This window comes from Bipolaris maydis, assembly GCF_028858645.1.
Source record: "Bipolaris maydis strain C4 unplaced genomic scaffold PSV08scaffold_1, whole genome shotgun sequence".
NCBI classification, from domain to species: domain Eukaryota; kingdom Fungi; phylum Ascomycota; class Dothideomycetes; order Pleosporales; family Pleosporaceae; genus Bipolaris; species Bipolaris maydis.
The window spans coordinates 3537828-3549910 of NW_027093857.1; the positions used below are offsets into that span (position 1 = coordinate 3537828).

Sequence of the window (12083 nt, forward strand, 5' to 3'; positions counted from 1 at the left end):
TTTCTAGTCTTCCACTTGTACCTTGCGGCGTAAGTAGTAGGATTTAGAGTAATAGCTTTTCTCCTGTATTGTCCTAGATAGCTAAGCCACTCTCGCTCGCCTAGCTGCTTTATTCGTGTGCCTATTACAGCTAGGCTCGTCCTGCTAGAGCTAGGATCTAGCTTTGTCGCCTCCTTTGCTAGCGCGTCTGCTCTCTCGTTTCCTATAACGCCCTGGTGTCCTGGTACCCACTGTATGGTAGGTAATATGCCTTTTTCTTGTAGCTTTTCTGCTGCTATAGTGCATCTAAGTTGCCACTCTTGCCCTGGGTAGTTAGAAGCAGTCTTTAGTCTGAATATTGCAGCCTGGTTATCTGCATATACTCTAACTTCAAGGTAGTCGTCTGCTAGGTCAAAAGCTTTCTCTAGGCCTAGGGTAATACCCTCTAGTTCTCCGTTGTAGACTAGCTGGTTGTATCCTATATTAACCTTTTCATAAGCTATGAGACTAGCTCCTTTGTAGAAAGCTACTCCTACTTCTATACCCTTGCCTTCCTTTGTAGCTGAGGCGTCTGAGTAGATCGAGAGGAGATATTCGTCTTCTAGAAGCTCCTTGTGGTGCTTTGCTTCGATTTCCTTTGACTTCTTAGATATATTAGTCTTGTAGGGCATTGTAGAGCTTCAGGGCATAGAGGCGTAGTGCTTGATCTCCTCACTATCGTCCGATAGAGCTGTTGAGATAGATCTAGTAATACGCTCTAGCTGCTTTCCTTGATTACTAGTGATAGCAATATTAAGAGGGTGGCTAGGAGCTAGCTTTCTTGCTCTAAAGGCGTATTGTTGTAGGGCGTTGTTAAGTCTAACTCTAGGAGGACATAGAGCTGCTTCTACCTCGCTAGGTATGGCAGGTGAGGTTCTGAAGGATCCTAGGATCTTTCTACAGGCTTGGTTCTGCAGCTTCTGTCTCTGGTTAAGCGCTGTCTGCTGCTCCCTCCAGAAGATTTGGCAGCCATAGTCAGCTACGCTGGTGATGCAGGCTAGGTAGAGCTGTCGTACTGCTCTAGGAGAGAGGCCTTTGTTTGAGTTAGCTAGCCTGCTAAGGCGGTGGAAGGCTGCGCTAGCCTGCTGGTTTCTAATAAGGCTGTGGTGCTTGAATTTGAGGCTGCAGTCAAAGTAGACACCTAGCCATCTAACTAGCTCCTTAGACTGTACTATCTCCTGATTAGGTAGAGTAAGTACTCTAGCTTGATCCTTTCTTGATCTTGTCCAGTTTACTAGTTCAGTCTTTGAGCTATCGAATTGGATGGCTGACTCCTCTGCTAGTCTAAAGAGATTCTGAATCTCCTTTTCTAGTAGCTTGATATTCTTCCTTACTGACGTAGATGATATTGAGATCTGGAGGTCGTCTATATAGGAGGAGGAGTAGATATTCGCATTAGTCTGAATTGCATTGAATAGTGGTTTTGAGTAGATCAGAAATAGGATGGGCGAGGCAGGGCTTCCTTGAGGGGTTCCTGTCGAGATTACCTGCGGCTCCTCAGTCTGTCCGTCAAAGGACAGCTGCAGTATTCTGTCCTCTAAAAAGGACTTTGTCCAGGCTAGTAGGCAGCAGGGGAGGCCTTGATCTTTCATGACTTCAAGAAGCTTGTTTTTTGAGACGTGATCGAAGGCTCCTTTGATATCAAGAAAGATAGTAGTAGTAGTCTTCTGCTTTCTTTTCTGCTGCTGTATGTTGTTGTAGAAGAGTAGCGCAGCGTCGATAGCGGATTTCTTTAGTCTTCCTCCTAGTTGAGAGGGGTGGAGTAGATCTGTTGTTTCCGCTAGTGCACCTAGTCTCCTAGCTACTAGTCTCTCTAGTACTTTGCCTAGGCAGTTTAGGAGTGAGATAACTCTATAGGCCTTAGGGATTGAGTAGTTAGGCTTGTTTGGCTTTCTTAAGATGACTCCCTTTGCTTTTCTCCAGCACCTTGGGTGGTAGTCTAGGTTGAATAGAGTAGAGTATATCCTAAATAGAGCTTTTGGCTGCGCTGAGTAGACCTTTTGGATCACCTTCTGGCTGATCAGATCAGGCCCTAGTGAGGTGGCTTTCACCTTACAGCAGGCAAAGGAGAGTTCGTCCTCTGTTAGGGCAGGCCAGGTCCATCTGCTGTCTCCCCTGTAGATGTGGAAGGAGGGGGTCGCTGTTGTAGGAGGCGGAGGAAAGAGATCCTCTCTAAAAGCCTTACATTTCTTAGTGAAGGATTCCTTGCCTTTAATAGCAGGTATTTGAGTACTAAGGTTATCTTTAGTATATGCTAGCGCTTTAAAGATCTCCTTAGGTGAGTCTTTTTGGAGGAAAGCCTCCCAGTGGCTCTGTTTAGCTCGTTGAATAGCTTTTAGGTATCTATTTTTTGTACGTAGATACTCTCGTTTCCACTGGTAGAGGGAGCTATTATTTTCCTTTGCTGCCTCCTTCTTGTAGGCTCTATAGGCTCTACTTAGGTCTCGCTTATGGCTATCTAGCTCGCTAGTCCACTAGGGCTTCGTCTTTGGCTTTTGGTTGACTAGTGGAGTTGACTTTTCTAGCGCTTTCTGTATAGCTCTCGTAAGATCTTCTCCTAGCTCGTCTAGCTTAGTTTCTAGTAGGATATTTTGTCCTAGGATAAGCTTTCTTGAGGTGTAGTTCGAGCAAGGAGGTAGTGTTGATAGGCGCTTCTCTAGATCTAGGACTTTGATCTTCTGTCCTAGCGTCTCCTTGAAAGTCGTCTAGTCTGTTCGTTTCGTATTATACTGTTTTGGCAGGCTGGCTGGCTGGCTAGGTAGCTGGCTAGTAGTATAGATACTAAATAGAATAGCGTGGTGGTTAGAACCTACTTCAGGTATAGTCTGCCAGTCTAGGATACTAGCAGCTGTATTGCTGGTTGTAAAAGTAAGGTCTAATACGCTTTCTTGCCGCATATGAGATCTTAAGAAAGTGCCTGCCCCTGGAGTATTTAGTAGAGTGAGATCTTGAGTATCTATCCACTCTACTAGTTCCTCTGCTTGTGTGCTAGGGCTGCGCTCCTCTAGGCTCCACCTAGGATGGTGGGTGTTGAAGTCTCCTAGGATAATTGACTGAGGCTGTAGGATCTCCTGCAGGAGGCGCCTCTGAATTGTCGTCTTATTTAGCTCTTCTTGGAGGCTTTTTTCGTTATAAATATTGTAGATATAGAGGCTAGAAGTAGAGGCTAGTACTTTGATAGCTAGGAAATCGTTATCGTCGCTAATAAAGGGATTAACCTCTCCTTTTAGGTCTTTTCTAATATAGAATAGTACTCTAGGCCTTAAGGAGGTATCCTTAGGGGTAGGTAGTATCTGAGTAAAGTCCTGGTGAGCGGTAGATCTAGTGTTTTCGTACGAGGATCCCTTAGGTAACCAGGGCTCCTGTACTGCGACGATCCTGGCGTCTACTTTAATAGCTAGGTCTAGGGCGCTCTCAGTAGCAGGGCTATTCCTATTAACATTTATTTGTAGGACTTTTAACATTCTAGTTAGAAGAGGTAGTCCTAGATATCCTAGCTTGTAGGATATCACATTCGTGGCTATTAGCTGCGTGAGGTTTGCTACAATTAACACACTTAAATATAGTGTGTACGCATAGAACACACACCAAACACCACACCAACTTCGAGTTTTCTAGAATAGGTGTAATATCAGTCAAATATATACAAATAAACCCTAAGAAATCGATTACAACCACTATTAAAACGTGCAGCCTACGCGCTGTAGAGCTAGAGGCCTTCAAAAGTAGACACGTTTGGACACGTCTCACTTCTAACAGAACACACAGACCACGCCGATTACTAAGCAAGATGCCGCCAGACAGCGATACTATCGACGTCAAGCTACCAAGGATAAGGCAGGAGATAGCAGAGCTAGAAGGACAGATCCAGAACGAGATAGAAATGGAAGCTACGCAGCCTGCTACCCCCACTCAAAATCTAGAAACCTCTAATATATTTAAAATACCTATTCTACCACCAAATAAAAGACAAGCAAACTTCTCACCAGAGAAGACTCGCACTCATAGACGTACTAGGAGCAACTTCTCTCCTTTTATAGGCTCGACACTAAGGAACCCTTTCTCTAGCCAGAATAGGACACCTAAGGCAACGACAGTAGAAGAGGCTCTTAAGATAGCTAGGAACCTAGTAATCCAAGCAGCTAATCTAGCTAAAAACAACCCTACCCAGCAGACTAGTCTACTAGACCTAGTAGAAGTCTTCAGAGACTATACTAAGACAGGTAGAGTTAGTAAGAAGAACTCAGCAATCCTAGGAGATCAGATCTCCTCTCTCTCAAATGTCTCAAAGGAGCTTAGAGACAAAGTTCGACGCCTTAAAAAGCCTATTCCTACACAACCAAACCAGCAGGGTGATAGACAGACAGCTACTCTTACGCAGCCTATATCGTACGCTACCATTGCAGCTGCAAACAAGGAGCAACAGTGGACTACTATGCAGAAGAAGGCACCTCAAAAGGCTAAGCCTAGCCTAAAGGAGAGGCAGCTCGTCCTAGTCAACCAAGGAGGCCCTGCTGCCTTTGACGCCCTTAGGCTAAGAAATGCCTTCAACTAAGCCTTCACCTTGAAAGGAGGGGTGCAATTGCCCGTAGTCGCCTCAGTCACGCTATCCTCAAAAGGGAATAAGGTAGTCACTACCACGCCTGCTTTTACAGCCAACTACCTGCTGGAAAACCAGGGTATCTGGAAGGATCTAGTAGCCTTTAAGGTAGCGCAGCCAATTACCTCGTGGTTTAAAATAGTCGTCCATAGGCTACCTACTAACCACGGCCTAGAGGTAATCAAGGAGGAGATTGAGACCTTTAACAAAGGCCTTAAAGTAGTAGGCACTCCCTTCTGGCTCACTCCTGAGTCTAAGAGAGGGTAGTAAAGCTATGGCTCCGCCTGCGTCGCCTTTGCGACTGAAGAGGAGGCCCTCAAGGCTATAAGAGGAAAGCTCTATATCCTAGGAGAGAGCCTAAGAGCAGAGAAGCTACGAGTTATTAACAACTTAAAGCAGTGCTCTAAATGCCAAGGCTTTGGCCACCTTGAGGCTAGGTGCACTAGAGTAGCCTGTTAGATTTGTGGTGAGGCTCACCACACTAGTCTACACAGATGCAAGTCCTGCCCTACTAAAGGCAAAGCCTGCGTACACACTATATTTAAGTGTGTTAATTGTAGCAAACCTTACGCAGCTAATAGCCACGAATGTGATATCCTACAAGCTAGGATATCTAGGACTACCTCTTCTAACTAGAATGTTAAAAGTCCTACAAATAAATGTTAATAGGAATAGCCCTGCTACTGAGAGCGCCCTAGACCTAGCTATTAAAGTAGACGCCAGGATCGTCGCAGTACAGGAGCCCTGGTTACCTAAGGGATCCTCGTACGAAAACACTAGATCTACCGCTCACCAGGACTTTACTCAGATACTACCTACCCCTAAGGATACCTCCTTAAGGCCTAGAGTACTATTCTATATTAGAAAAGACCTAAAAGGAGAGGTTAATCCCTTTATTAGCGACGATAACGATTTCCTAGCTATCAAAGTACTAGCCTCTACTTCTAGCCTCTATATCTACAATATTTATAACGAAAAAAGCCTCCAAGAAGGGCTAAATAAGACGACAATTCAGAGGCGCCTCCTGCAGGAGATCCTACAGCCTCAGTCAATTATCCTAGGAGACTTCAACACCCACCATCCTAGGTGGAGCCTAGAGGAGCGCAGCCCTAGCACACAAGCAGAGGAACTAGTAGAGTGGATAGATACTCAAGATCTCACTCTACTAAATACTCCAGGGGCAGGCACTTTCTTGAGATCTCATATGCGGCAAGAAAGCGTATTAGACCTTACTTTTGCAACCAGCAATACAGCTGCTAGTATCCTGGACTGGCAGACTATACCTGAAGTAGGTTCTGACCACCACGCTATTCTATTTAGTATCTATACTACTAGCCAGCTACCTAGCCAGCCAGCCAGCCTGCCAAAACAGTATAATACGAAACGAACGGACTGGACGACTTTCAAGGAGACGCTAGGACAGGAGATCAAAGTCCTAGATCTAGAGAAGCGCCTATCAACACTACCTCCTTGCTCGAACTACACCTCAAGAAAGCTTATCCTAGGACAAAATATCCTACTAGAAACTAAGCTAGACGAGCTAGGAGAAGATCTTACGAGAGCTATACAGAAAGCGCTAGAAAAGTCAACTCCACTAGTCAACCAAAAGCCAAAGACGAAGCCCTGGTGGACTAGCGAGCTAGATAGCCATAAGCGAGACCTAAGTAGAGCCTATAGAGCCTACAAGAAGGAGGCAGCAAAGGAAAATAATAGCTCCCTCTACCAGTGGAAACGAGAGTATCTACGTACAAAAAATAGATACCTAAAAGCTATTCAACGAGCTAAACAGAGCCACTGGGAGGCTTTCCTCCAAAAAGACTCACCTAAGGAGATCTTTAAAGCGCTAGCATATACTAAAGATAACCTTAGTACTCGAATACCTGCTATTAAAGGCAAGGAATCCTTCACTAAGAAATGTAAGGCTTTTAGAGAGGATCTCTTTCCTCCGCCTCCTACGACAGCGACCCCCTCCTTCCACATCTACAGGGGAGACAGCAGATGGACCTGGCCTGCCCTGACAGAGGACGAACTCTCCTTTGCCTGCTGTAAGGTGAAAGCCACCTCACCAGGGCCTGATCTGATCAGCCAGGAGGTGATCCAAAAGGTCTACTCAGCGCAGCCAGAAGCTCTATTTAGGATATACTCTACTCTATTCAACCTAGGCTACCACCCAAGGTGCTGGAGAAAAGCAAAGGGAGTCATCTTAAGAAAGCCAAACAAGCCTGACTACTCGATCCCTAAGGCCTATAGAGTTATCTCACTCCTAAACTGCCTAGGCAAAGTACTAGAGAGACTAGTAGCTAGGAGACTAGGTGCACTAGCGGAAACAACAGATCTACTCCACCCCTCTCAACTAGGAGGAAGACTAAAGAAATCCGCTATCGACGCTGCGCTACTCTTCTACAACAACATACAGCAGCAGAAAAGAAAGCAGAAGACTACTACTACTATCTTTCTTGATATCAAAGGAGCCTTCGATCACGTCTCAAAAAACAAGCTTCTTGAAGTCATGAAAGATCAAGGCCTCCCCTGCTGCCTACTAGCCTGGACAAAGTCCTTTTTAGAGGACAGAATACTGCAGCTGTCCTTTGACGGACAGACTGAGGAGCCGCAGGTAATCTCGACAGGAACCCCTCAAGGAAGCCCTGCCTCGCCCATCCTATTTCTGATCTACTCAAAACCACTATTCAATGCAATTCAGACTAATGCGAATATCTACTCCTCCTCCTATATAGACGACCTCCAGATCTCAATATCATCTACGTCAGTAAGGAAGAATATCAAGCTACTAGAAAAGGAGATTCAGAATCTCTTTAGACTAGCAGAGGAGTCAGCCATCCAATTCGATAGCTCAAAGACTGAACTAGTAAACTGGACAAGATCAAGAAAGGATCAAGCTAGAGTACTTACTCTACCTAATCAGGAGATAGTACAGTCTAAGGAGCTAGTTAGATGGCTAGGTGTCTACTTTGACTGCAGCCTCAAATTCAAGCACCACAGCCTTATTAGAAACCAGCAGGCTAGCGCAGCCTTCCACCGCCTTAGCAGGCTAGCTAACTCAAACAAAGGCCTCTCTCCTAGAGCAGTACGACAGCTCTACCTAGCCTGCATCACCAGCGTAGCTGACTATGGCTGCCAAATCTTCTGGAGGGAGCAGCAGACAGCGCTTAACCAGAGACAGAAGCTGCAGAACCAAGCCTGTAGAAAGATCCTAGGATCCTTCAGAACCTCACCTGCCATACCTAGCGAGGTAGAAGCAGCTCTATGTCCTCCTAGAGTTAGACTTAACAACGCCCTACGACAATACGCCTTTAGAGCAAGAAAGCTAGCTCCTAGCCACCCTCTTAATATTGCTATCACTAGTAATCAAGGAAAGCAGCTAGAGCGTATTACTAGATCTATCTCAACAGCTCTATCGGACGATAGTGAGGAGATCAAGCACTACGCCTCTATGCCCTGGAGCTCTACAATGCCCTACAAGACTAATATATCTAAGAAGTCAAAGGAAATCGAAGCAAAGCACCACAAGGAGCTTCTAGAAGACGAATATCTCCTCTCGATCTACTCAGACGCCTCAGCTACAAAGGAAGGCAAGGGTATAGGAGTAGGAGTAGCTTTCTACAAAGGAGCTAGTCTCATAGCTTATGAAAAGGTTAATATAGGATACAACCAGCTAGTCTACAACGGAGAACTAGAGGGTATTACCCTAGGCCTAGAGAAAGCTTTTGACCTAGCAGACGACTACCTTGAAGTTAGAGTATATGCAGATAACCAGGCTGCAATATTCAGACTAAAGACTGCTTCTGACTACCCAGGGCAAGAGTGGCAACTTAGATGCACTATAGCAGCAGAAAAGCTACAAGAAAAAGGCATATTACCTACCATACAGTGGGTACCAGGACACCAGGGCGTTATAGGAAACGAGAGAGCAGACGCGCTAGCAAAGGAGGCGACAAAGCTAGATCCTAGCTCTAGCAGGACGAGCCTAGCTGTAATAGGCACACGAATAAAGCAGCTAGGCGAGCGAGAGTGGCTTAGCTATCTAGGACAATACAGGAGAAAAGCTATTACTCTAAATCCTACTACTTACGCCGCAAGGTACAAGTGGAAGACTAGAAAGCAGATTGCTACTCCTCCTACTAGTAGAGAAGCCTCTAGCGCCTTCTATCAGCTTAAGTTAGGTCACTGCTATCTACGAGACTTCCTATTCAAGCGAGGAAAAGTAGACTCTAAAGTTTGCCCCTGCAACTATCGAGCTACTCAAGACCCTGCACATATCCTCCTTAGCTGCACGCTATACAAGGAGGCTAGGAAGAAGATGCAAGAAACTACAAAGGACCCCCTATCGCTAGCTTTCTTACTAGATACTACAGTAGGCGTACAGGCTACTATTGCCTTTATTAAGGAAACTAGGGCTGCAACGCAGGCCTGGTATAAAGGAAACCTCGACAACTAGGACAACACCTACACTAGGTGCCTTCGCCCTACACCCAACTTACCTCTCCTCTCACCCGCAAGACCTCCTACTACCCTCCTCCACACTAGGCCACGAGCCTCACCTCGATTTAGATAGCCCCCTCCCCCACCTACACCAAATTGATAGCACTACGTAGTTACCTGTAGGCATAGCCTGCACGTCTTATATAGCCTACCAGCTGAGACAGGACGTTAATCAATAATAATAATAATAATAATAATAATGAGATGATCGAGATAGTATAGTAGTTTTCATATATAAAAGATAAGTAGTGGTCTTTCTTGTTGAAGATCTGAGCTGGTTAGGTGATCTCAAGGTCTCCGACAGAATCCGGGCGCTCGATCACACCCAGATTCTTCTAGAACCTGATACAGCCAAATATATATAGGAGTAGTTCAGCTAAGTAGATAGAACTAGAGGCGACCACAGAGATAGAGTACACTAGATATTCAATCAGATCATAGTTTTATCCAAATTGTCCTATCTCCTCTCCCCTAGCATCTACCTGCCGAGTGTCTAGATCTATCGATCGATCAGCGCTACCTCTGGATATATTTATATCAAGTAGCGCCACCCTACTTGACATAGCTAACGGCTAAAAGTTTTTAACCTATTGTAGTAACAACTTTACTACTTTCGGCTATTCTCCGCTTAGTATTCTGTTATCTTCATCTTCCATCTTAGCCTTTAATATTCTCGTGCTAATTAAGAAAAAGCTGTTAAGATTAAATAAAGAAGATAGCGGAAGTAGTTGCTTGTTCTACTAGTAGCTCAGCGGTAGAGGTCTCTGCCTTCTACTTGTCTAGCAATAGACTCAGAGGCAACTTTATCAAAGTAGGAGAATAAAGAATATAGAGGAAGAGAATAGAAAGTGATTGTATTGTGATTAACTCTTAATGAGGTGTGTTGCTTTCTCTTGTTTTCCCTTAGTAGGTTTTTCTCTTGTCTTTCTTCTACCTAGCTACTCTACTACTATATATATTCATTATCATAGGTTCTAGTTTGGTTCAGGGTAGGTTATTAGATTGGTTTAGGGTAAGATCGTTGAGTTGTTGGAACGATGGTTGATTTGGTTCAGGGTTGGTTGAATGGTGACAATTTGGTTCAGGGTAACGTTTGTTGAGTAAGGTCGGAGAACAACTGAATAGCTTATCTCCAACAAAAGCTAAGTTTTATTCTAGTTATCAGGTCCTATAGTGTAGTAATTTCAGCTTTCTGCTATACGCGATCTTATAAGCAGGCTCACTTCATTAATGCAAAGACGGTATACTCATTAACATAAGAGGTCATTAATCGTCTAACTGTTAGATGTACAGATAAAGTCAGGTACATACAACTAACATAAAATAGCTAGAGCTTATTCAAACCCCCTCGCTATTATCATCGACATCTACAGAGCTTAGCCTGATGTAGAATGAATGCTAAACAAGCCCTAAAGCTGGATTTTCCCCATCTCTGGGACAGGCTCAGTACCTTTTGTCCACGGCTTGGATATCTGAATACCAATATACGTCGCTGTAGCTGCCCAGTTGGAAAAATTCAATCCAGTTAACACAGTATTCAGCTTGGCGACTGTGCATATCTTCTCTTGACAGAAGGATGAGCTGGTAACAAATTTCCCAAGGTAGATGAGTGCAATCAAGTTGAAAATGCTCACAACCCAGTCTACAGCAAACGCAAAGTAGAGATTTGACCCTGTAAGTATTAAGCATAAATCAATCTCCATGCTCGGGAGAGTTTTACCTCTTGTTGACATAACTTTGCTCGTACTAGGAGCACAAAATATGCCCATAGCAGAGACACATGCCGCAACAAGCCCGACAGTCACGTCGCTAGTCACATCGACTAGTTCGTGCACCACTGTCCAGATTCCCCAAGTTAGAAATCATGTAGTGCTAGGAAATTCTTGTGGCAACATACAGTAGCTAGATAGACCAATATTAAGTACGGTGAATATACCCTGTGAAAGACGCAGAGACAGAATGGCTGCAAATGCGGACATGATTGGAAGGTACAGTTGGAATGGACGAAGACAAAGTCCTAAGGTATCTATGAATTCAGCGTGAGAAGCAAGACTTGAAAAATGAATAGTGGTAAGAAGTAAGCAATAAAGGAGCGTGCAGTACGTCTTTATGTACACAGGTAAATCGCGCAGCACCACTAAGTAAGTGATACACTTAGTGTGGCTGACGTGGCTCATCTACGAAGAATGATGCTATACTTAAGAGAGAATAACAGCCGAAGGTTTGCGACGACATATAAGCTTCGCTAGATGCGTTTGAGATACTTATTCGGGGTAATATGCCTGCGCAAATAGTTAAAGCATGTACATCTGACACTTGGATAGGCCCTAAAATGTGACATCGTTTCACAGGGCAAAGGTTACAGGGCATCCCCAGGACAGATATTTGGCACCCAGATAAGACAGGGGTCGGCAACCTTTGCCGTTTCGCAGTGCCTTAGAGGATGATAGTGTGCTTACTTTGCTAGTACCCACTACAACGCCACATGGCACAAGTTATGTGTGGGGGGGCGCGCTAAAATGAAGATCAGGCTCTTCTTCGGATGACACCATATTTATTATAGAGATATTCTGAATAATCACAACTCTATAGAGTATAGATAGTACTCTTTATAGTATAGGGCTTACTCTTCACCCTGGCCTGTATTGTGCCCTTGCTAGTGGCCCACATATATCATTTCTGCCATGTAGCATAGTAGTTTGCTGTCAATATAATTGGTCGGCCATTCAACTCGGCTCTACATGCATACACTAACACGAGGTGCTATCGTGTTGCGCCACTTACTATGTATGATCACCAGCACCAGGGTTTGAAGTCGAAGCCACAGGTGGCTGGTATTGCGAAGCTTCTTACTACCCGGTGGAACGAAAGTATTCATAGTGGGTCTATTATCCCGTTTTTGCCGGATGTACTTCGGAAAATTCAAAATAGCTCTATTTCTACCAAAAACGTCTCAATATTACTG

The 12083-nt window shown here is 44.6% G+C and overlaps 1 protein-coding gene across 1 annotated transcript; it reads right to left on the reverse strand.

Moving 5' to 3' along the window:
* Positions 1-10527: 10527 nt before the first annotated feature.
* Positions 10528-11097, reverse strand: PSV08DRAFT_346798 (uncharacterized protein; the record flags this gene model as incomplete). The annotated part of the gene is made up of 3 exons (XM_014218124.1): positions 10528-10790; positions 10839-10955; positions 11016-11097. 3 exons carry the CDS (start codon positions 11095-11097, stop codon positions 10528-10530), a joined length of 462 nt encoding a protein of 153 aa, XP_014073599.1.
* Between the last annotated feature and the right edge of the window lie 986 nt (positions 11098-12083).